We start from the raw sequence: 25,097 nt of genomic DNA, 5'->3' as shown, positions 1-25,097 counted from the left end.
ACGAGCTCTGTTTCCTGCCCAGTCGCCCTGACGCCAGCAGCCACTTACGGAAGGCTCGAGGCTGATACCAGACTCTTGATTCAGCCAAAGACACGTCCAGCCGCAGAGGGTGTGTCTTCACGAGCACACGAAGCACGCGGCGCGTTTCCTAGTCTCGAGAGAGACCAGCAAGGGACGATAAGAGGACGTCAGACCAAGCAGCCTCCGGCAGGTAACCCACAAGGTGCCGGGACTGCTGACACAGACCCAGAAGTTTCCGTGGACTCCTCTTCAAGCCTGTGGACCATGATAGGAAGCATTTTCTCTTTTGGATCCGAGAAGAAGCCAGAGACATCCTGGGGTGTAACTGAAATCAGTGCATTCAAAAATATGCAGTCAAAGGTCGTCCCGCTGGACAATATCTTCAGGGTGTGCAGCTCCCAGCCTCCCAGCGCGAGCCACACGGCAGCGCTGTCTGTGTCCGCCGCTCCCTGTGCCGTGCACGTGTTTCCCTGGGACCAGGAGTATTTTGATGTGGAGCCCAGCTTCACTGTGACCTATGGAAAGCTAGTTAAGCTCCTTTCTCCAAAGCAGCAGCAAAGGAAAACCAAGCAAAATGTCCTCTCCCCTGAAAAAGAGAAGCAGATGGCGGAGGCACCAGATCAGAAGCAAATCGGCGCCGACCACAGTCAGGAAGCCGGGAAGGCTCGCGTGCTGAAGGTGGTCTGGAACGGGCTCGAGGAGTTGAAGAATGCCGCAAAGTACACCTCACACATAGAAGCTCTGCATTTTGGGAAAGTCTGGGTTGGTATGCATTTTAGAATTTGAGGGGAGAATGCGTGGATTTCTCAAAAAGAAAAAAAAAAAAAAAAGAATTTGAGGGGAGAATGTATGTAAACTTCCCAGTTATGAATTAGAATCGTACCTTATGTATAAATTGAAAACTAATACCATAAATACAGTATCTAAAGTCACGGGAGGGGCACGGTTCTGCTTGCAGTGTAGTCTTTGGGGGCCAAGAGGCTCGGACAGGTTCTAGCTTGGACAGGTATAGGCCTAGAAGTTTTGAAATTCTTGCTTGAGGTTCCATAGCTGGTAAGTGGTAGAACCAAGGTTCCAACCCATGAGCCTGGCTCAGGGTCCACTCTCGGGGTGGGATGCCCTACACATCTTAATGCTGGCAGGTTTGTTCCCAAGTTCCTGAAAGCAAAGCGAAGTGCTCCGTATAGGAAGAGAGCCAGGGCGGGAGATGGGCTTGCTGCTGGCGCCTGGATGGCCGCGCACTGGGAAGCTGCTGGCCTGCTGCTGTCTGCCGTTCGACTTGGGCACACGTGGCCGAGGAAGTAGACAGGGCTGGTAGTGCTCTTCCCCCTCGTGCTGGCCCCAGATGCCGGTGTCACTTGGTACGGCGTGAGTTGCCAGCCCATTTACCTGAAGGTAAGGTTGAGCCCCTGTGAAGTGACTGCCCCGTTATCACTGTATCACTACGCAGACTTAGGGAGAGGAAGGAAAATAGGACAGGAAAGTGTCTCTTTTGTAGATTTTTGTTTTTATTCCTGCGGTCTTACCTGTGACCTTTATGCTAGTTACATACAAAGTTTTCATCTTTGCTAATCTCATTTTTTAAAGAAAAAGATTTATTTATTTATTTGAAAGAGCTACAGAGGCTTTTTAAAAATTAATTAATTAATTAATTAATTTGAAAGGCAGAGCTACAGAGAGGCAGAGTCAGAGAGAGAGAGGTCTTCCATCTGCTGGTTCACTCCCCAGATGGCCGCAATGGCTGGAACTGAGCTGATCCGGAGCCAGGAGCCAGGAGCTGCTTCTGGTTGTCCCATGCAGGTGCAGGGGCCCAGGCCATGGTAGAGAACTGGATGGGAAGTGGAGCAGCGGGGTCTCTGACCGGCGCCCAGGTGGGATGCCGGCGCTGTAGGCGGCGGCTTTAGCAGCTGTGTCACAGCGCCGGTCCGCCTGCCTCGTTTTCTAAAGCCCCAGGTCCCTGTTTGTTGGCTTCCGCTGTCAGTTCAGGAGATCGCACTGCATCCTGCGATACAGAGTGCCCCGCACTCCCGTGGTTAGGACTTAGCTGGTTCTGCCTTGCAGTTCTTGAAACCCAGGTGAGGACAGGGTGAAGCAGCGCTGGTGGAGGAGCCTGGGAGGCCTGAGACAGCAGCAGGGGGCCTGTGCTTCCCACCTGGAGGTGAGAGCCAGAGGCAGTGGGGATCACTGCTGCCGCTGGGATGCACAGGCTCCACCTGCAATCGGTGATCACTGGGAATGCAACCAGCGAGCTTGTTACCTGTGAGGTGCGATGGTTTTTATTTATTTATTTATTTTTTTAAGTTTTATTTATTTGTTTGAAAGGCAGAATTATAGAGGGAGGGAGAATCAGAGATCTTTTTTTTTTTTTAATTTTTGACAGGCAGAGTGGATAGTGAGAGAGAGACAGAAAGAAAGGTCTTCATTTTGGCCGCTGGTTCACCCTCCAATGGCCGCTGCGGCCGGCGCATCTCGCTGATCTGAAGCCAGGAGCCAGGTGCTTCTCCTGGTCTCCCATGCGGGTGCAGGGCCCAAGGACTTGGGCCATCCTCCACTGCCTTCCTGGGCCATAGCAGAGAGCTGGTCTGGAAGAGGGGCAACCGGGATAGAATCCGGCGCCCCAACCGGGACTAGAACCCAGTGTGCCAGCGCCGCAAGGCGGAGGATTAGCCTGTTGAGCCACGGCGCCGGCCAGCGATGGTTTTTATTAATGGGAGCCTGACTGTCACATGTGTTAGTCTTTAAGTCAGGATGTGTACCTCAGTTGTTTTAGGATTTTGTCTACCATCAACATGTCTGTGCCTGCCCTTTAGAAATGAACAAAAATAGTAAAGAATTAAAGCCTCTGTGTCTTTCAGTACTTAGCAGTGTCTGTGGAGATGAGAAAATGAATCATTTTTTAGAAAGATTTGCTGGGCCGACGTTGTGGTGCAGCTGGGTAAGCTGCCACTTGCAACCCTCACATCCCATGTTGAAGCCCCAGGTTGAGTCCCATCTGCTCTGCTTCCGAACCAGCTCCCTGATTATTGGCCTGGGAAAGCAGTAGAAGATGGTCCTATTGTTTGGACCCCTGGAATCCACATGGGAGAACTGGATGGAGTTCTGGTTCCTGGCTTTGGCCTGGCCCAGCCTCGGCTGGAGCGGCCATTTGGAGAGTGAAGATCCTCCTACCAGAGGATGGAAGATCTCTTTCCCTCTCCCAGGTCCTCTCCCTTACACCTCTTCCCTTTCCATCTCCCTGCCCTCTGTCACTCTGCTTTTCAAATAAGTAAACATAATCCTAAAAAATAGAAAAATAAAGATTTGCTTGAAAGGCAGAGCGACATTGAGAGAGAGAGACCTTGCATCCATTGGTTCACTCCCCAGGGGGCTGCAGACATTAGCTCTGGCTAGGCCGAAGCGAGGAGCCCGGAACTCCACAGGGTCTCCTGCGTGGGCCACCTCTGTTTCCCCTGGCGTATTAGCCTGGAGCTGCACAGCAAGCAGAGCAACCGGTACTTGAACCAGTATTCTGATATGGGGTGCCAGCGCCTCAAGAGGTGGCTTAACTCGCTCTGCCACATCGCCAGCCCTGAGAAGAAATATAAACTTCTCACTGAGATAAAATTGAAATGTATTGGGCCGGCGCCGCGGCTCAATAGGCTAATCTTCCGCCTTGTGGTGCCGGCACACTGGGTTCTAGTCCCGGTTGGGGCGCCGGATTCTGTCCCGGTTGCCCCTCTTCCAGGCCAGCTCTCTGCTGTGGCCCGGGAGTGCAGTGGAGGATGGCCCAAGTGCTTGGGCCCTGCACCCCATGGGAGACCAGGAGAAGCACCTGGCTCCTGCCTTCGGATCAGCGCGGTGCATCGGCCGCAGCGCAGCAGCCATTGGAGGGTGAACCAATGGCAGAGGAAGACCTTTCTCTCTGTCTCTCTCTCTCACTGTCCACTCTGCCTGTCAAAAAATAAAAATTAAAAAAAATTTTAAAATGAAATGTATCATTCAGTTGATTCTGGTGTATTTGTAGTAGTTGCACAACTATCACCACAATCTAAGTTCAGATCAGTTTCATCAATGGGCATGGGAACTTTTACCCTTTGCTTTTGCTTTTTTTCTTTGGCAGGCAGAGTTAGAGGCAGAGAAAGGCCTTCCCTTTCTGTTGGTCCACCTCCCAAATGGCTGCTACAGCCACAGCGCACTGATCCGAAGCCAGAAGCCAGGTGCTTCCTCCTGGTCTCCCATGCGGGTGCAGGGCCTAAGCACTTGGGCCATCCTCCACTGCCTTCTTGAGCCACAGCAGAGAGCTGGACTGGAAGAGGGGCAACCAGGACAGAATCCGGCGCCCCGACTGGGACTAGAACCCTGTGTGCTGGCGCCGCAGGCAGAGGATTAGCCTATTGAGCCGCGGTGCCGGCCTTAAATCCATTTAAAGCTTTAATTTTGAGGATTATAGAAAGAAAAGGAAAGCAACACAGGGGGAAGTTGAAGAGTTTGGGTGAGACAGGAGCTGAACATCTGCATCCACGTGGTTCTGCTGTTGCACTGGTCCAGGAGTTTGTGCCTTGCCCCACTGCTCCTAGTTCATACGTCAAAATCCTGAGCTCCCAGGTCATGGTTTTGGGAGATGATGAGGTCATGACAGTGCAGCCCTAATGAATAGGATTACGCCCCATATTAAAGAAACCCAGGGGAGCCCATTCATGCTCTATGCCATGTAGTGATGTGGCAGGTAGGTGCTGTCCACAAAGAGGCCCTTAACTGGACACCAGATGTACTGGTGCCTTGCTCCTGGGCCTCAGTGCCTCCAGAGCTCCAAGCAGTTAACCTGGGTTGTTTAGAGGCCGCTCAGTCTGTGGTATTGGTTGGAGCAGCACAAAGAAACTGAGGAAACTGTCAGTGTGATCATGTTTTAGTTTCACTGGGATTCATTGAAGCTAATGCTGATATTTATGCTGTGAGATATTTTAAAATCAAGCTTTGAACATATTTTATATTTTTGTTTAAATTTCAGATTCCAGATGACCTAAGAAAGAGACTAAATATAGAAATGCATGCCGTAGTCAGAATAACTCCTGTGGAAATTATTCCTAAAATTCCAAGATTTCTAAAATTACAACCTAAGGAGGACTTGGTGAGTTCAAATATATATGTTATATCAAAATTCTTTTTTAAAAATCTTTATTTACTTGAAAGGCAGGGTTACAGAGAGAAGGAGCAACAGAAGGAAAGAGATGTTTTCCATCTGCTGGCTCTCTCTCCCCAGGTGGCTGCAACTGCCAGGGCTGGGCCAGTCTGAAACCTTGAGCCTAGAGCTCCATCCAGGTCTCCCACATGCGTGCAGGGGCCCAAGCACTGTGGCCATCTTCTGCCTCTTGCCCAGGCCATTAGCACAGAGCTAGATTGGAAGTGAAGCAGGTACAGCATGAACCAGAGCTCATGTGGGATGCTGGCATCACATTTAGCAGCTTAACCTGCTGAGCCACAATGCTAGCCCCTTAAAATTTTTTTGTGTGTTACAAAATTTCCAATTTCTTTAGTGAGTAATAAGAATAGTGTGTTCTTTTTTGTTAGAAGGACAAGTCTTTTTTTTTATTGTGTGAAAATATATGTAACAAGATAGGCCATTTTAACCACTTTCAAGAGCCATCCTCTACTGCTTTCACGGTGCATTAGCGAGGAGCTGGATCATAAGTGGAGCAGCTGGGACTCAAACTGGCGCCCTGATAGGGGATGCCAGTGTGACAGGCAGCAGCTCAACCTGCTGTACCACAGCAGTGGCTCCCAGAATTGAATGTTTTAGTGGAAGTTTAGGACTTTTCATTGGCCTCTCTGGGCTATAATTTTGTCACTTGGGATATGAAAATGCCTGAATCTGAAAGAACTGTGAGTAGCTTTTTTGATTCCAAAAGTCTTATTTTAAATAGTTCTTTATTTTATTACTTTGTTTAGATCTTTAATCTTGTTCATTGATAAGTAATATCCAAAGAATTAATTGACTATTTCTATAATTTTTAGAAATGGAAAAAGTGCCTTTTCTTAGCCAGCTTTTGGTAGGGATCTTACTCTGATCTGAGCTGAAACAGCAAATCTAAGTTTGACTCTAGAAAGAGAAAGGGACCAGTCTGAGAAGTGATACAGTAGACGTTTATTTTCCTAGGCAGAGATTAATCATCTTTTCCATGTGCATTTTTTAACCTAATTTTTAATTTTAAATAGATTTAAAAAGTTAACTTTAATGTAAAAGCTTTAAAATTAGCAATGTTTTTCTTAGAGATTTTTCATACCTTTGAATGATTAACACTGTTGAGGTCAGGAATGCAGTGAGCTTAACAGAACAAAAATAGAAATACTGGCTTAAACAAAAGAAAAACATTCTTTTTCTTTTGAACAAGGAAGTTGCAGGGGCTAATGGGTAGTTAAACTGTGTCATCAGGGATCCAGGCCCCGTCAGTCTTCCTGTTCCGCCGCCCTCAGCCCATGACTTTGCCCCGGTTAGATGCAAGGTGTTTGCTCTACAGAGACCTCCTGGTCTGCATTGCAGAAAGCAGAAGGGGAGGCACAAGGCAAAACCTTCTCCATGTGAGGTTTCTCTGCCTTTAGGAAGAGAGGCCCCAGCCAGGGATTGTTGACTGCTCACTGTCAGCAGCGAGAAGTTTCTCTCTCTCTCTCTCACACACACATACACACACACACCCTCTAGCTCTAGGCAAGGAATCAAGGATTTTGCCTTCTACCGCTGTAGCAGAGGGAGGCCCAGCAGAATAGGGTTGACCTGGTTGCTTATCCCTGGGCACAGAGAAAAGAAGCGTGTTCACATTCACTGCGTACAGCGGGTTTCTTTGGGGGGTACCGTGTTCATTGTCCTGACAGTAGTGCCAGATCCCAACTGTGCACCTACCCTCAAGCGTCCTTCACTGGTTTTGCTGGCCGAGGATTCTGTTTTATTAGGAGGATAAGATGTGTGCAAGTTGCAACATTAGGGTAATGCGTTGTGGTTCTTTCCTTCCCTCTGGCAGCCGAAGGATGTGAGTGAAGCCGAGGTAAAAGCGGGGTTCTGTTCCTGGCTGCAGCAGTCTGCAACCACCACGCTTCCTTTGGTGACGTCAGAGGAAGAACATATCAAGCTGGGAATTAAGGATGGTGGGTAAATTGCTTGGGATATTTTGTTGTTTGAACCTGTGTCATATGTGATCAGTGAAATACAGTAAGCACACGCAACCATTTTCTGTGAAGGAATGTCTGGGACTGGTGTTGTGGTGCAGTGGGTTAAGCCACCACCTGCAGTGTTGACATCCTGTATGAGCATCGGTTGGAGTCCTGGCTGCTCCGTCTCTGATCCAACTCCCTGGTGATGCTCCTGGGAGAGCAGCATATAATGGCCCAAGTACTCAGACCCCTGTCACCCACACGGAAGAACTGGGTGGAGTTCTGGGCTCCTGACTTTGGCCCAGCCCAGCCCTGGCCATTGTGGCCATTTGGGGAGTCAACCAGCAAATGGAAGATTTCTTTCTCTCTCTCTGTCTCTCTTCCTTTCACTCTGTCACTCTACCTTACAAATAAATAAATTAATTAAAGGCATTATTTTATTATAAATTTTTTTTTGCTTTTAATTTAAAGTTGATATTTAAAACCTTAAATTATCCTGTTGGTTTCAACTCTCCATTTATTATTTTCTTTTTAATAGGTTTGAAGGAATTTTCTCTGTGTATAGTTCATTCTTCAGAAAAAGAAAAAGAGAAAGAAAAAAGCGTTTTTCTGTTGAGTCCCAATCTGCTGCAGAAGATCACGATACAAGTAATTACATACTATTGAATATTTAATGAAAAGGTACTTGTTAAGTGTGATTGATAATAGAGGATGTATTTCCTTCTAAGACCTTGTACCCTAAAATATATTAGAAACCTGAATAATAAGGAATAACTTGATTTAAATATTTTACCTTAATTTTTTAAAAAAGATTTAGTTATTTATTTGAAAGACACATTTACAGAGAGAGCGAGAGACACAGAGTCTTCCCAACCACTGGTTCACTCCCCACATACCAATAATGGCTGGGACTGGGTCAAGACAAAGCCGGGAGCCTGGAATGCCACCTGGGTCTCCCATATAGGTGGCAAGGGCCCAGACACTTAGGCCATCTTCTGCTGCTTTCCCAGACACATTAGCAGAGAGCTGAATTGGAAGTGGAGCAGCTGGGACATGAACTGACCAGTGTGGCAGGTGACAGCCTAAACCCACTGGGGCACAATACCAGCCCCATTAATTATTTTCATTTTTAGTTTCTTTAAATTACTTATATAAATTATTGATTTATCCTAAATTTAAAAGTCAGTGTCTCAGCACAGATTTTAAGAACAGAGTTGATTGTGTTAATTGGAAAATGGATCATTATTTTAAATTATCCTATATGGGCAGGTTTTTAGCCTAGCAGTTATGTGCTCATTGGGAGCCTGTGTACATCAGAGTACTTGGCTCCGTACCTGGCTCCCACTTCAAGCAAATGCAAATGTTGGGAGGCAGCGGTAATGGCTCAAGTAGTTGAGTTTCTGCCATTCACATGGGAGACCTGGACTGAGTTCCCAGTTGCCAGGTTTGGCCAGACCCAGTCTAGCTGTTGTGGGGATTTGAGGAGTGAACTTGTAGAAGGGTGTTCTCTCTGTGTCTGTGTCTCTCAAATTTTAAAATAAGTCCGCAAATCAAAAATAAATAAAATGAAATTCTAATATTAAAACAATGAAATGTAGTTCTAGAAGTTTCATCTTAGCCGGCGCCGTGGCTTAACAGGCTAATCCTCCGCCTTGCGGCAACGGCACACCGGGTTCTAGTCCCAGTTGGGGCGCCGGATTCTATCCCGGTTGCCCCTCTTCCAGGCCAGCTTTCTGCTATGGCCCAGGAGTGCAGTGGAGGATGGCCCAAGTCCTTGGGCCCTGCACCCGCATGGGAGATTAGGAGAAGCACCTGGCTCCTGGCTTCGGATCAGCGAGATGCGCCGGCCACAGTGGCCATTGGAGGGTGAACCAGCGGCAAAAAGGAAGACCTTTCTCTCTGTCTCTCTCTTTCACTATCCACTCTGCCTGTCAAAAAAAAAAAAAGTTTCATCTTGAAAATTCATATTTTATGTATAATTTTGCTAATCACTCATATTATTTCAGCAGTTCTTAAATTCAGAACTCTACAGAACATTATCAGATCCTTTTCCTTCCAGAAGTTCTGTAATAGTAATCCTTGTAAGGTATCATGTTTTAGTTAGGATATTTATATTTTTCACAGCAGGACTGAAGACATGTGGTGTGCTCCCTTATAATTGTGGTAGCTTGGAACTAGACCCTGTTTCTTCATTTTTGAAATAGAATTGAAGGAATACCATGCAGAGAAAATACCAGTGTGCAGATTGTGAAAAGAATAGATGTGATAGAAATGAAAATTCTAAATAAGACTGTATCTATAAAATGTGTTAAGTACATGATACTCTGCTCATTGACCATATATATTTATGTTCCCTGGGTGGGGAGATTGTTGTTGTCAAGAGTGTTTTAAATGCATGTACAGTTTATCTGTTCTCGGTGTGTGAAAGAATCAACAGTTCAATTTTTGGGAACCCAAGAAAAACAGACCAAAGACATCACTTTGAAATGTAAAACTAATTTTTCCTTGCTACTATAGGTCCTTCTAGATCCTATGGTAAAAGAAGAAAACAGTGAGGAAATTGACTTAATTCTTCCCTTTTTAAAGCTGAACTCTTTGGGGTAAGAAGTTCTGGCCAAACAAGCATGTTTAGAGAAATGCGTGGACATTATTTGTGGCAGTGTTTTTATGTGTAAAGACTAAAGTCGATGTTAATGTCAACAAATGGGTTTATAATGCATTAGTAGACATCCTCGCAAGGATTGTTGCTCCCATCATCCCTAGCTTGGCGATTGCCTTGTCATCTTAGATACCTAGAAGTTTGACGCTTTCTAGGAGTCTTACCTTGAGAACTGGTTTGTGAGGAGAAAGCTTCTAGAAATCACCTGGGTCCTCTGTGCTTGAATAAAACAATAATCCTTACAGCAATAAGTGTGTTTTAAAAGTTAAGTCTAAAAGCATTTGACTATTTAAAAATATTTCAAATTAAGTTATTCCTTCATTATCTTATTGTGATAACTGGGACTGTTTTCCTCAATTTAAAAGACAAACATATCCAGAAACTCCTTTGCATCTCTGTTTCTTATACGGTATGACAAGCTCAAGGAAATATTACCTGTTAGAATTCTTCTGAGGCTGTTGTTAGATGTGATAATAGTGTTTTGATTTCCTGTAATAACATCTGGTTTTTTGAAGGATTAAACCAGAGAGTAAAAATGTTTAAACCTAATAATGTTCATCAATTTAAAGTAAACGCTATACTTTAGACTCTAAGAATTTATTGGTATATTTCTGTTATAAATAAAGTTGCAGTCAGGATCAAGAAGTAGCTTTAAGTTGATGTTCCTGTAATCTACAGATTGAAACTGGATTTCTGAGGTAATGATTAAGGGGACATAAGCCTGCAGTTACCATAAGCAGTCCCAAAGCTCTCGTTCATGGTCATGTTGATTACCAAGTGAAAACACACTTGGAGGTGGAGAAAGTGTGTGTGTGAGACAGATTCCTTGAGTCCGAGTAGGGCAGAACTGTTGGGAACTGCACAGGTTTGAAAGTAGCGAAACTGACTTTAAAAGCTGTGAATCCGCGTTAACCAGCATACTTGCTCTCCGATTGGGGATGATTTGTACGATTTAATTCTGAAATGCGTTACCTAGAGTGGGAAGGCAGAGGGCAGCTTGTCGCATAGCTGGTGGCTTTCTGTGTCAGTCTCTCGTCATGGAGCTCCTTCTGTGTTTGCAGAGGTGTGGGTTCCTTCGGCATTTCCTCCATGGAGCACGTCACGCACAGCCTCCTGGGCCGCCCTCTGTCGCGGCCGCTGATGGCCCTGGTGGCAGGGCTTAGGAATGGGGCCCTTTTACTCACAGGAGGAAAGGTAGGTGGTTCCGATGTGCTCATTTTCATCCGGATCGCTCTGTGGGCTTCGTTCACTGATCATAAAAGGGTGGTAATAGGGCTCTGCTGTGGCAGAGGTGGAAGCAGCTGCTGTGTTCCAAAAAGAAGGAACCCAGAGCACATAGTTTGTTTACACATTGGGGCTTGACTAGACTCGTGTCTCATGAGTCAAGCCCAATCCTTTGTCGTTCTCTACTTGTCTACCCTAAATGAGCAAGGCAGTTTGGGTGGGCTGGGGGACACACTGTTACAGCAAACCACAGCCGCAAGGTAAGCCGGTTTTATGATACAAGAACCAGTAAATCACAACTTCAAAGCCATTTTAGAAGGCACACAACCATTTTATCGTAGACATGCAATTAAGCTTTTATGGCAGCTGGGGAAAGGTTTTCTAAAGTCAGCATTGGCCTGTTCAGACCCGGCAAGCTGGAGGGAGTCTGTAGCTCTCTCTGCAGCAAGTGGGAGGGGGTTTGTAACATTCCTTCAAACTGGCTCATTAATGGCAAGCAAGAGAGGGTTTCTAACATCTGCAGTGCCAGTATCCCAGATGGGTGCTGGATTCTAGTCCTGGCTGCTCCTCTTCTGATCCAGCTCCCTGCTAATGCACCTGGAAAAGCTGTGGAAGATGGCCCACATACTTGGGCCCCTGCGCCCACCTGGGAGACCAGTAAAAAGCTCCTGGCTCCTGGTTTTGGCCTGGCCCAGCCTCAGCTGTTGCAGCCGTTTAGGGAGTGAACCAGTGGATGGAAGATCTCTTTCTGTCTCTCCTCTACCTCCCTCCCTCCTTTCCTTCCTTCCCTTTTTAAGTATTTTATTTATTTGAAAGACAGAGTTACAAAGAAAGAGACAGAGAGAAGTCTTCCATCTGCTGGTTCATTTCCCAAGTGGTGACTGCTGGAGTTGAGCTGATCCGAAGCCAGGAGTCAGGATTCTCTTCTGGGTCTCCCACGTGGGTGCAGGGGCCCAAGTACTTAAGCCATCTTCTGCTTACCCAAGCCATCGCAGAAGAGCTGGATCAGAAGAGGAACAGCAGGGACTCAAATTGTCACCCATATGGGATGCCAGGCCTTTAACCTGGGCTTTAACCTGCAGTGCCACAGCACCGGCCCCTCCTCTCTCTTTGTGTAACTCTTTCAGATAGATTTTTTTTTTCTTTAAAAAAAAAAGATTGTTAATATGAGACAGATAAGGTTTTCATTCATTCCCTAACATTTTTGTGTGCCTGCCACTAGGTTTGGGAAGTGATGATGTATAACTGTCCTGCCCTTTTGTGTGCCAATTGTAGAATTACATGGTTTTTTTCATTTTTAGCCTACTGGTAGGGTTGCTTGCTTTTTGGATTTTGAACCATCCTTGCATAGGTGTAATAAATCCCCTTGATTGTGGTGTATCATTCTTTATACATTGTTAAGTTCTTTTGCTAATAGTGTGTTAAGGTTGTTTGCATCTCAGTTTATGAGAGATTATGATTTTCTGATCATGTATGGTGCTTGTGTGGCTTTGCTATCAGTGTAGTATTGGCGTCAGTCAGCAAATGAGCTGGAAAGTGTTCCCTCTGGTGCTTTTTTTAATAAGATAAAATAGATACTCATGCTTCTTTAAGTGTTTGGTAAAATCTCCAGTGAAACCATCCTGACCTGGAGATGTTTCATCAGCTTTTTAATTACAAATTCAACTTTCTTATTGATTGTAGGACTGTTCAGGCAAGCTCTTCACCTTGGCTGATGTCATTGGTAGTTTTCAAGTAATTGGTACATTTCTTAGTGAACCTATGAGCTTTCAGCTGTTCATGGGGTTCTCTTTGTATGCCTCTAATGCCTGTGGAACCTGGTGTGATATCCTGTTCTCTGTACTGGTGATTTGTGTTGTCTTTTTGATCTTTGTCAGTCTTGCTGCAGGTTCCCTGCCCTTTAGAAGGGGCTTACAGTCTCCTCCACTAGTGCAGTGCTGTTTCCAAGTCACAGTGTGGTCTTTGTGCTTTTTAAAATAAAATATATAAGGCTTTTTCATTTTGTTTCACTTTTAATTCTAGTTTAACTTTTTTCCCGTATCACTAGCCTAGTTGCTTTCTTAGTTTTATTTAAAATACAGGAATGACTGAATTATTAATGTCAGATTTTAGGATGCATAATCGTGGCATAATTGTGTTTTTTTAAAGATTTTATTTATTTGAGAGGTAGATTTACAGACAGTGAGAGGGAGAGACAGAGAGAGAGGACTTCTATCCATTGGTTCACTCCCCAAATGGCCACAATGGCCGGAGTAGCACCGATTCGAAGCCAGGAGCCAGGAGCTTCTTCCCAGTCTCCCTTGCGGGTGCAGGGGCCCAAGCACTTAGGTCATCCTCTGCTGCTTTTTCAGGCCACAGCAGGGAGCTGGATTGCAAGAAGAGCAGCCTGAACTAGAACTGGCACCCATATGGGATGCTGGCACCGCAGGCGGAAGATTAACTTACTGCCACACGGTGACGGCCCCAGAGTATTTCTTTTGAAAAAGCGATATCCTACTGACTCCACAGCCAGACTCCACACCTCCCCTAGGCTCAGCGCTGTGACCCGATGACCTGAGGCTCAGCGCTGTGACCCGATGACCTGAGGCTCAGCGCTGTGACCCGATGACCTGAGGCTCAGCGCTGTGACCCGATGACCTGAGGCTCAGCGCTGTGACCCGATGACCTGAGGCTCAGCGCTGTGACCCGATGACCTGAGGCTCAGCGCTGTGACCCGATGACCTGAGGCCGTTTACACTTTGATGCATCTTCTGAGGATGAGCCTTACTTAAGGGAGAGAACACAGATGAGCACTCTGTGAGATGAAAAGCGCTCTGTACAGATGAGTGACTTTCAGAAAAAGACTCTCCCAACCAGGCAAATGGTGATGACCGGAAGTGGGGCCTATGCCTCCGTTTTGTCTCTGGAGCCCACTGACATTAAACATTTGTGCGATTCTATAAAGTACACCTGTGGTGTTTGCTGAGTGACCCCTGAATTGCAGACTTCGCTTTCAAGCCTGGTTGTTCTTCTAGCCCACAGTAATGAAAACAAAATGGGAGAAGTGGTGTAGGCTGCTCTCAGACCACCTCTGGGAAGGCCCCCTATGAAGCCGGACCTGGGCCCCAAACATACTGGCTGGCTGGGCTGTGTTAACAGTGATTGGTTCGCTAGAAGTCTGGTGCTTCCCAAAGGGGCGCAGGCCCTCCTCCGGACAGGGCAGAGAGAGAATTGGAAGGCAGGAGCAGACCGAGGAAGGGTTATCAGAGAAAGCAGTAGAAGATGGCCCAAGTCCTTGGGCCCCTGCACCCACGTGAGAGACCTGGAAGAAGCACCTGGCTCCTGGCTTCTGATCGGCACAGCTCTGGCCGTTGCGGCCATCTGGGGAGTGACCTTTGGACGGAAGACCCCTCTCTCCACCTCTCCTCTCTCTGTGTAACTCTGACTTTTAAATAAATAAATAAATCTTAAAAAAAAAAAAAGGAGGAAACTGAGGAACAGCACCATAGAGATTCCGTTTAGAATACAGAAGACGTCCACACCTCTGAGGTAATGACCGCCAGGCAGTCTGGAAAGAAAAGGTGCTTTGGCCTTGTCACTTGAGCTGGCCGTGACCCTGTGGCTAAAATGTATTGCACAAATCCCACACCCTCAGCGGCCGTAATGCAGGCGTAAGAAAGGCTTTGTCCACACAGGAAGTGCAGGAAGCGCAGTCTGGGGTGGAAGAGGAGGTGGCTTTGCTTTTGGAGATGCACATGGTGGCAGGAATTCGGGGCCCGTACCCGGAAGTAACTTCAGCGGAGGATCTGATGGATATGGGAGTGGGCGTGGATTTGGGGATGGTGAGGATGCAGATGGAGGAGAGCCAGGGGGTGGCAGTTTTGAAGGGGGGTGGGTTTGGTGGTGGAGAACCTGAATGTGGCAGCCTGGCTAAGGGCTGAGTACGGACTATGGAATGCCAGCATTGCAGGTGGCAGCTGCACCTGCTACGCCACAGCGCCAGCCCCCATCATTGCATCTGTATACATTTATATAAAATATGTGCAGAGCTTTCTGAAAGGACGATAAAAAATTGACAGTGATTACTTCTGTGAGATGATATCGGAAGATGTTTTACCTTTCTTTACTAATTACAGTTATTTTGTATTTTTACCTAATTTTTGTGAAAAAATACAACTTCTACTTTAGAAAAGAGAATACATGGATTAAAGCCAGACATTTAATACAAGAAGAAATCATTCTGTGTTCCTTAATAGTCTCTGAAGCTTGCAGTGTGCACTAAGGGTCATAGTGATGACCATGCATCACTCAGAAGCTGTCAAACTGAAATATTAGAAAAATGAGTAATACATTGTTTCCATTAAAAAGCTGAAATTAAAACACATTTCACTTATCTAGGAAAATTATTTAATGTTCATTTTATTTCATTTTTGAAATAGTAACCATTACCTGTCTGTAAAGATAAAATATTTACAGATTAGTGATAGTTGTGACTACACACTATAAAATAGGAGTTTGTTTTCTATCTGCGCTCTGTCATAAACAGGATGAGGCCGGCTCCTAGCACTTCAGCAGCTTCAAGGAGCAGCTGTTTCGGGTGACACCTGCATGTCCCACACTAGTGTATGCTTCCTGATGGGCGAGGCTGAGCCTTGGTGGTGGCCACAGTGCTAGATATGATTTCTGTGGTTGAATATCCTGGGAGTTCTTATGAGCAATTCTCTTCTAGGGAAGTGGAAAGTCAACGTTAGCCAAGGCCGTCTGTCAAGAAGCCCGCGACACACTGGACGCGCACGTGGAGATAGTCGATTGTAAAGCTTTACGAGGTATGACTGGTGACACTCTACATGTCCACACAGGCATGTTAGTAATCTGTTAGCATAATCAATACAAATAGTTTTATTGAAGTTTTTGTTTACCATCTAGTCATTGAAATTTCTTAGGAATAGTAACTCTTTGACTTCCTAATGTTTTTCATAAGATTCCTGAAACTCTCCATATCTGATGGAGACTTTTTTTTCCAGAAAATTCTTTGTAGATTGTAATCTTGGAAATGCCAATTTGCACCACTCAGAGAAAGATAGCACTTAGTACTTAGAATGTACTGGAGAATGTAAGTGATCTACGAGTTGCTGTGGGACCCTGGAGAGGTTCCCCCGGGGGCGGGCAGGAGGGGGCAGTGGACAGCACAGAGGAGTAACTCACCAAGGAACACTTGGGTACTCTGAGCCTTCGACGTTACAGTGTCGTCTAGTCAGTTAAAAGAAATGGTTGGAAGACGTTCCCTTCAACAGCTCATTTTCACCGTGGGCTCCCACTACCACATTGTCCCCACTAGTCGGGATTCTTGGTTTCTTACCTACTGTTCGAGACACAACCTTTGGGAACCCATGTTCTCCTGTGCTGTAAAGGTGGCTTGTGAGAGGCCCTGTCCAACGCTTAGAGTCTTATTTGAAGCCTCATGTCAAAATTTGAATTTAGACCTAAGGAATAGGAAATCTTTTTATTGGCTTATGAATTTGCAAGTTTCCTGCTCTTTGAAAATGAAAGCTTTTTAACTCACCAGGAAGTTTGAAGCCAAGTTTGTGATTCAAATACAGCAACTGGAAGGTGTCCAGGCAGCTACACTCGTGTTCCACTTCCCCAGAATCTTGACCCCCCTCCTCTCGTTTTCCCGCGTCTGCTGTTATTGTGCGACTTTGTTGTAAGCCATCTGCGATTCTCTATGGTGTGTGTACAATGAGCACGTACGGAAACTGTAGTAGCATGTTCCTGTTCTTAGTTTACTGAAATTTGACACTTTATGGAGTCCTTTGGGTCCATATTAATTGAACCATGATAATGATGACGTGTGTGGTCTGAACTTCCCATCCCTGAACTAACGTGAAACCACTTCCTGTCTCCTGTGTTAAGGGAAAAGGCTTGAGAGCATCCAGAGGAGCCTGCAGGCAGCCTTCGCAGAGGCCGCTTGGAGGCAGCCGTCCGTCATGCTGCTGGACGACCTGGATCTCGTCGTGGGCTCAGCTGCCGTGCCGGAGCACGCACACAGTCCCGAGGCCGTGCAGGGCCAGCGGCTCGCACACGGTAACGCATCCCCGGTGGCGTCTGTCGGGCAGCGTGTTAAGTCCTCGTGGTAAACCTGCCCTTTCCAGAGAGCACCATGTGCCTGTCAGTCCTAGGGTTGCTTGGAGGCCCCTGGCAGCTTGCACAGCTGTCTTGCAGAGCAGACACTGGGGGAATCCTGCAAGTTCATGGTTAGTCTTTTGGGGCCTTTTCATTCCTTTTTACTTAATAGAAATCATTTAATTCACAGATTTTCTCTTGCTATTTCGTTCATTTGACAAGTATGTGTTGAATGCTTGTGCATAGTTTGTGTTCTCAGAATCTAAAAGAAAGAAAAGCAGGCAGTTTTAGTACAGAACGACTTCCTGATGATGTTTCTGGGCTAGGGACCGCTTTACACTCTTCATGCAGGTGCTCTCCCGGTTCTACAGGGCCGTAGTGGAGATTGAGACCGCTGAAGTGGTTTGACCAGCATGACCGACTAGGAGGAGGTCAGATGTCCTGGATGTAGCAGGCACTATTAGAGCTCACAGGGTATCCTCAGAGTTCACAGAAGATGTGTATAAGGACAAAAAACCTGTGCATGGACTTCAAAATTTTTGCACCAAAATAAACTTAGCTTTTAATTCCATTTTCCACCATCATGTAACTTAAAGTAAGAGTGAATTTGAGTAAGGAGTTTATCAAGGAAGGCTTTTTGGAGAAGTTGATAACTGAGCAGATTTTTTTAAAGGTTTATTTACACGTATTTATTTATCTGAAAGGCACACATGGAGGATTTTCCGGGGCATGCCGTATGGGAGTTGGTTTGAGTCCTAGCTGCTCCACTTCCGAACCATCTGCCTGTTAATGTGCCCGGGAAAGCCACAGGAGATGGCCCAGTCTTTGGGCCTCTGCACCCACATGGATGACCCAGAAGAACTCTTGGTTCCTGGCTACAGCCTGGCCCAGTCTTGGCTGTTGTGGCCATTTAAGGAGTGAACCAGTGTATGGAAGATCTCTATCTGTGTCTCTTTTTCTCCCTTTCTCTAACTCTGCCTTTCAAACAAATAAATTAAAAAAAAAAAAAAAAGAAAAGAATTTTCCATCTGCTGGTTCACTCCCCAGATGGCCTCAATGGCTGGCGTGGAGTCAGGCCGAAGTCAGGAGCCTAGACCAGCTCTCCCACATGGGTGGCTGGCTCCCAAGTACTTGGGCCATCTTTCACTGCCTTCTCAGGGAGTGGACCAGAAGTGGAGCAGCTGGGACTCAGCCAGCCCTATGGAATGGGATCCTGGTGTCACAAGCAACAGCTTAACTTGCTGCACCACGCAGGCCCCACCTGAGCTAATTTTTGATGGAGCAGAAAGTAACATAAAGCATTTTTGTACTGATGAAGAAGCAAAGGAAGGATGAGCCCCAGACACGGGCACAGAAGTACAGGGACTCACGGTGTGTTGGGGAGAGCCCCACGGACTGCAACTTCGAGTGCCAGGAAAGGGCTCACGGAGAGGTGACGCGGGGGGGTTGGCAGCATTGAGCTGTCCCAAGGTTCTTGAGAAATGAAATAGATAGAAAATATAGCCTTACAGTATGTCTGGGTTATTATTAACTTATAAATCTCAGATTTTGAATTCTGTAGTGTCTTGATACTAGCCTTAAAGTAAGCCTATTAGTCTAGTGTTTAAGGGGGTGAGGGCTGCAGATTTCTAAGTCAGGACTCACGAATAATTATTAACGGCTGTTTCAGTTCTGACCTTGTCCTACCAAACCTTGGAAGTCTTGGGTGGAAAAAGCTAATTGAGGAGTCATAGGAGTGTCAGCTGTATTTTGCTGGATAAGCAGAACACAATATGGAAACGTAAAGCCCATCTAGAATATTTATTTTAAATGCCACTTACTTTATAAGATCCGGGAGTAGGGGCCTCACTAGACATTGTTCTGAGGCACCTGTTCTGCCTCCCTTAGGCCTCAGTTGGTAAATCAGCAAATGAAAGGGTGAATTAATGAACAAAAACAGAAAGTTAAATCCCTTTGTGACTTTTCAAAAGATTTCTTTCTCTCTCTTTTTTTTTTTTTTTTTTGGACAGGCAGAGTAGATAGAGAGACAGAGAGAAAGGTCTTCCTTTTTTGCCGTTGGTTCACCCTCCAATGGCCGCTGCGGCTGGCCCATCTCGCTGATCCGAAGCCAGGAGCCAGGTGCTTCTCCTGGTCTCCCATGTGGGTGCAGGGCCCAAGCACTTGGGCCATCCTCCACTGCACTCCTGGGCCATAGCAGAGAGCTGGCCTGGAAGAGGGGCAACTGGGATAGAATCCGGCGCCCCAACCAGGACTAGGACCTGGTGTGCCAGCGCCGCAAGGCGGAGGATTAGCCTGTTAAGCCACGGTGCTGGCCAAAAGATTTATTTCTTTATTTGAAGGGCAGACTATCAGAAAGGTAGAGACAGAGAAAGATCTTCATCTGCTAGTTCACTTCCCAAGTGGCTGCCATGGCTGGGGTTAGGGCAGGGTGAAGCCAAGAACCAGGAACTTTATCTGTGTTTTCCACGTGGGTAACAGGGGGCCGAGTCCTTGGGCCATCTTCCTGTGCCTTCCCAGGTACATTACTAGAAAGCTGGATCAGAAGTGGAGCATACGGGACTCAGGCCGGCCCTCTGATATGGCATGCCAGCATCCCAAGTAGTCGCTTAACCCGCTGCACCACAACACTGGCTCCAATGAATTAATTTTTTAAAAAAGATTTGTTTATTGAAAAGGCAGTTACAGAGAGAGAGCGAGCTTTCATCTATTTGTCTGGTCCCTAAAATGATCAAAGCAGCTGGGGCTGGGCCAGGCAGAAGCCAGGAGCCAGAAGCTTCATCTGGGCCTCCCACATGGGTGCAGGGGTCCAAGCACTTGGGCCATCTTCCACTGCTTTCCCAGGAACATTTGCGGGAAGCTAGATCGGAAATGGAGCAGCTGGGACACAAACCAGCACCCATATAGGATGCCGGTTCTGCAGGTAGAGGCTTAACCATCTATGCCACAGTCCCAGCCCTTTTAAAGGCATGAAGGAGTGACACCATATATAGTCCACCTTAAGGCCGGTGTTGGAGCTGGCATTGTGGTGCAGTGGGGTAAGCCGCCACTTGCGCCTCCCAAATCAGAGAGGTAGTTCAAGCCCCAGGTACTTTGCTTCCTATCCAGCTTCCTGCTAATGCACCTGGGAAGGCACTGGAATACGGCCCAGGAACCTGGGCTTCTGTCACCCACGTGAGAGATGAGGATGCAGTGGCTGGCTCCTGGCTTCAGCCCATCTGGATCAGCCCTGGCTGTTGTGGGCACTGGGGGAGCGAACCCGTGGATGGAAGATTTCTCTCTCTCCCTCTCGCTCTGTCACTCTGTCTTTCAAATGAATAAATCTTATTTGAAAAAAAAAAAACCCTCAGTGTTGGGGTATCATTATTTTAATGCATGGATAATTTTTAATTTCTGTGTGTACCGGAGTTTTTACGCTGTGCTGTTACATTCCAGCATTGAACGATATGATCAAAGAGCTTGTTGCCATGGGAAGTTTGGTTGCGCTGATTGCCACAAGTCAGGCTCAACACTCGCTGCATCCTTTACTTGTGTCTGCTCAAGGAGTTCACATATTTCAGTGCGTCCAACACATTCAACCCCCTAACCAGGTAAAAAATGCACTGCTTGTAAACATTACAACATTTCCTATGTAGAAATTTTTTTTGTATCAGTTTTGTTCATGACTTATGATTTTAAACTTATGCTTCCATTAGTGAACTTGGGAAACTTAAAATTCAACATGTTCACAACTCATAGTTGATAACCGCCTGAAATGTTGCCATGTACTTTCCCAGGAAATGGTGTTTTTGAAAACAACACTTCTGAATGAGAGCAGTGCGAAATATAGACAGATGTCTTTTTAAAAATTGATTACTTAAACATTTTTTTCCCAGCGGCACATATGGCCTGTGGTCCCTTTTGGGGACTTATGCCCATTGGTTTTAGTGCCAGTGCACTGAACGAAGCACTTCCTGGGACTGGCATGCATATTTTACATTCTTGCTTAAAGTGAACCACCTACCTTAGAGATTCAGACCCAGTGCTAACTGTTACCAGAGAACAACGCTATTATACTTACTGTTAAGTATAACAGTGGTAGTGATACTGGCCATTGTAGCGCAGCAGGTTAAGCTGCGACCTGCGACACCCCTATCCCACATGGGTGCTGATTTGTGTCCCCATTGCTCCACTTTTTTTTTTTATAGGCAGAGTTAGAGAGACAGAGAACAAGGTCTTCCTTTTCCGTTGGTTCACCCCCAAATGGCCGCTATGGCCAGCACTGCACCGATTCGAAGCCAGGAGCCAGGTGCTTCCTCCTGGTCTCCCATATGGGTGCAGGGCCCAAGGACCTAGGCCATCCTCCACTGCACTCCCGGGCCACAGCAGAGAGTTGGACTGGAAGAGGAGCAACCGGGACAGAATCCGGCACCCCAACCAGGGCTAGAACCCGGAGTGCTGGCGCCGCAGGTGGAGGATTAGCCAAGTGAGCTGTAGTGCCGGCCCCCCATTGCTCCACTTCTGATCCAGCTCCCTGTAATGTGCCTGGGAAAGCAGTGTTTGAAGACCTGGATGAAGCTCCTAGCTTTGGCCTGGCCCACCTTTGGCTCTTGCAGCCTGGAGAGTGAACCAGCAGGTAGAAAATCTCTCTCTGTCTCCCCTTCTTTCTCTGTAACACTTTCAAAGAAATAAATCGATTTTTTTTTTTTTTTTTTTTTTTTGAGGAAGAAAACTCAAGGTTGGCAGTAGTCAGCCACACCACACACCACAGGGGTTTATTCTACTCTACTGATGTGAGCAGTTGAATAAAATTAGGAATTTGCATTTTGTGTTTTCTCTTTAGGAGCAAAGACGTGAAGTTCTACAAAGTATAATAAAAAACAAACTAGACTGTGATACCAGCAAGTTCACAGATCTTGACCTGCATCGCGTAGCTAAGGAAACTGAAGGGTTTGTGGCTCGAGATTTTACCGTGCTTGTGGACCGGGCCATACATGCTCGTCTGTCTCATCAGGCTGTATCCACCGAGAAAGGTATGCTTTACTCTCCAAACAGCAACCTGAAGTCTTCTTTCTATTGTAGTGCAAGAATTAAATATATTCCACTTTGGAATTTGAAAAAGCAGTTATTTGAGTAGAAAATTGGCATTTCCAGCTAAGATTTTGAAAATCCATAATGGAAATGTGGCTACCAAAAGAAGTTTCATTTATTTTTAAACAGAATTAGTTTTAACAACATTGGACTTCCAAAAGGCCCTGCAAGGATTTGTTCCTGCGTCTCTGAGAAACGTCAACCTGCATAAACCCAGAGACCTGGGCTGGGAGAAGATCGGTGGCTTACATGAAGTCCGGCAGATCCTCGTGGATACCATCCAGTTACCAGCCAAGGTACTGTTTTGTTTTTGTTTTTGTTTTTAATTAATTAATTTATTTGAAATGCAGAGTTTGAGAGGCAGAGGCAGTGAGAGAGACGGGTGGCAGGGGGATCTTCCATCCGTTGGTTCACTCCCCCAATGGCCGGAATGACTGGAGCTGGGCCGATTCAAAGTCAGGAACCAGGAACTTCTTCCAAGTCTCCCATGTGTGTGCAGGGGCCCACAGACTTGGGCCATTACTGCTTTCCCAGGCCACAGCAGAGAGCTAGATCTGAAGTGGAGCAGCCGGGTCTTGAACCAGCTCCCATATGGAATGCTGGCACTGCAGGCGGTGGGTTTACCCACTACGCCACAGCGCCGGCCCCAAGGTACTGTTTTACAAAGTGGGCACTTGTTCGCAGAACCGAGTCATTGACTCTTTCTCTGTTGGCCTGCCAAGTCTCAGTTCTTTTCAAGTGCTGAGTGACCAGCGCCATTTTAGGTACTCTAACACGTTTTTAAAGTATCTGATCTATTCTCTGCCCATAAAACTGCAGTGGTATTTATTTCAATGTGGTAAATATTTCAGTGTGGATTTCATAATTCCTTTTTGCTGGAATCACTTAGAGTTTATTAAAGCAAAATGAACTATCTGCTGGGATTTGAACAGAAACTGGTAAGAATTAACCAGGGAAGGAGGGTCAACTGGGTGCACAGGACTGGTGGGTGAAGCCAGGTGTCCTGACACTGGGTGTCCGTCTCGAAAGGTAGAGGTGGCGAGGCAGATGGCAGGGTAAAGGGGCAGGCCTTTGTTGTTGAGGAGATGAGATGCGAGAGTGTAGTCAGGAGTGGGTTTGACCTGGAGACCTGGCTTATAAGGATCACGGCAAGAGGTCGGGACCCTTGCGAAGAAGCAAGCCGTTAAGCAGGACTTTGGGTTGTGCCCAACTGGAAGGCAAGTCCTGGGAGCAGCCATTGCTGGGGCTGGGCCATGCAGAGTGCAGGCTGGGTAAGTGACTGACTGCTCCTCAGTTACCTTTTAAATGACCAAGTGCTCAGAGAACAAGAAAATGCTCAAACTGTAGTGTACAGCCTGCGCGAGAGAATGAGGCCCTGGAGCCCGCATCACCCAGTGCTGGGTCTGGGCACGAAGCAGTGACATCCAGATACACGAGCCCACGTGTCCAGCTGCTGACTGGGGGGCCTCTTTGGGGTTAGAGGGAGGTGGAGGTGCATCTGGGGTTCTGTAGACGAGAACTAAGTGGGCACCCCTCATGGAGGACACCAGGAAGCCTGATGCTGGGCTCACTTCAGCATTTTGTTCTCTGAGCACCCGGCCATTGGAAAGGTAACGGAGGAACAGTCAGTCGCTCACCCAGCCTGCACACCTTTGGGGACTCACTGCCCAGATTCGTACTTCTTTTCTTTCCTTCGTTGCAAGTAGTTCACTGTATGTAGCTAGCCACCTCGGCCCATGAACCGCACAAGTGGAGTGCGGTGTACTTGTTAATGGATTGAGTGTATCTTGTGAATGTAATGCTTTTATAACTAAAAAAGGGGGTGGGCAAGAAGAGAAATGGGAAGCAGCTGCAGTGCAGTCAAGCAGCTTTAGTGTGTTCCATGATGCACTTGGAAAAGACCCGTGGTGGTTACTTTGGGCGCCTCTGTTGCCTGTAGTAGGCACTTTCTGCTCTGTTGTGCTGTGTATGAAGAGAGGTGGCAGACAGCACTATCCAAAAACTCTCTTACCCATGATGATCTCGCTGCTGCTTGGGTGTTTCTGGGTAGACTTGAGTTCTTAGTCTTACTTTTTGTATTTTTCAGTATCCAGAATTATTTGCAAACTTGCCCATACGACAGAGAACAGGAATATTGCTGTATGGTCCTCCTGGGACAGGGAAAACCTTGCTGGCTGGGGTCATTGCACGGGAGAGTGGAATGAATTTCATTAGTGTCAAGGTTGGTTGTGCATTTATCTTTTTGTCACTTGAAGTAAAGTTTACCTGTTAACCATTGTAAAGTGTCCAGGTCACTGGCATTCAACGCATTCACAAAGCTGAGCCGCCGCCTCTCCTCTCACAACAGGTTCATCCCACTCCTCCTCCTACCCGGTCCCGGCTTTCTGTTTCAGGGGATGTGCCTGGTCTGTGGATTTTGTAGAAGAGGGCTGGCCATGCAATAAGTGACCTTTGGCGTTTGGCTTCTCTCACTTAGTGAAATGTTTGCAGGATTCATCCAAGTTCCAGCTTGTGTCAGCACTTGATTCTCCAGGGCTGTGTGCAGAGCAGCCGCTCTGTTTACCCGCATCACTGGTGAATACTCAGATGTGTACAGCTTTGGCTCGCGGGAACAGTGCTGCTGTAAACATTCAAGAGCAAATGTCTGCGTGGACGCAGGTTTTCATTTCTCTTGGGTAGACTCTGGGGAGTGGAATTGCTGGGTTATGAGGTAATAGGTTTTCAAGGAAATGCTCGATTGTTTTTCACAGTGACTGGACCATTTTAGATTCCCACTGGCAAGGTGGGGCTTCTTAATTCTCTCCCTCCTCGCCAACACCACGTGCTTCCTCATGGTGGGTTAGGCTCATAGTTGGAAGGCTGCAGGAGCAGTGATCCATCAGTTCGTTAAAGCTGTGTGAAC

At 46.7% G+C, this 25,097-nt stretch overlaps 1 protein-coding gene across 1 annotated transcript in view; it reads left to right on the top strand.

Moving 5' to 3' along the window:
* PEX1 (peroxisomal biogenesis factor 1) overlaps positions 1 to 25,097 on the top strand; it is a 45,372-nt gene that overhangs the window by 6,030 nt on the left and 14,245 nt on the right. The window contains exons 5-16 of the mRNA XM_062179285.1: positions 23 to 783; positions 5,009 to 5,128; positions 7,014 to 7,137; positions 7,682 to 7,791; positions 9,661 to 9,743; positions 10,864 to 10,996; positions 15,735 to 15,831; positions 16,919 to 17,089; positions 20,561 to 20,715; positions 21,948 to 22,137; positions 22,325 to 22,491; positions 24,282 to 24,416. Coding sequence (XP_062035269.1) covers positions 23 to 783; positions 5,009 to 5,128; positions 7,014 to 7,137; positions 7,682 to 7,791; positions 9,661 to 9,743; positions 10,864 to 10,996; positions 15,735 to 15,831; positions 16,919 to 17,089; positions 20,561 to 20,715; positions 21,948 to 22,137; positions 22,325 to 22,491; positions 24,282 to 24,416 — 2,246 coding nt within the window. The remainder of the gene's footprint in view (positions 1 to 22; positions 784 to 5,008; positions 5,129 to 7,013; positions 7,138 to 7,681; positions 7,792 to 9,660; positions 9,744 to 10,863; positions 10,997 to 15,734; positions 15,832 to 16,918; positions 17,090 to 20,560; positions 20,716 to 21,947; positions 22,138 to 22,324; positions 22,492 to 24,281; positions 24,417 to 25,097) is intronic.

The sequence above is a fragment of the Lepus europaeus genome, chromosome 20 (genome assembly GCF_033115175.1).
Source record: "Lepus europaeus isolate LE1 chromosome 20, mLepTim1.pri, whole genome shotgun sequence".
NCBI lineage: Eukaryota > Metazoa > Chordata > Mammalia > Lagomorpha > Leporidae > Lepus > Lepus europaeus.
The sequence above is the reverse complement of the archived record's forward strand: the minus strand, read 5'-3'. Positions and strand labels throughout refer to the sequence as shown.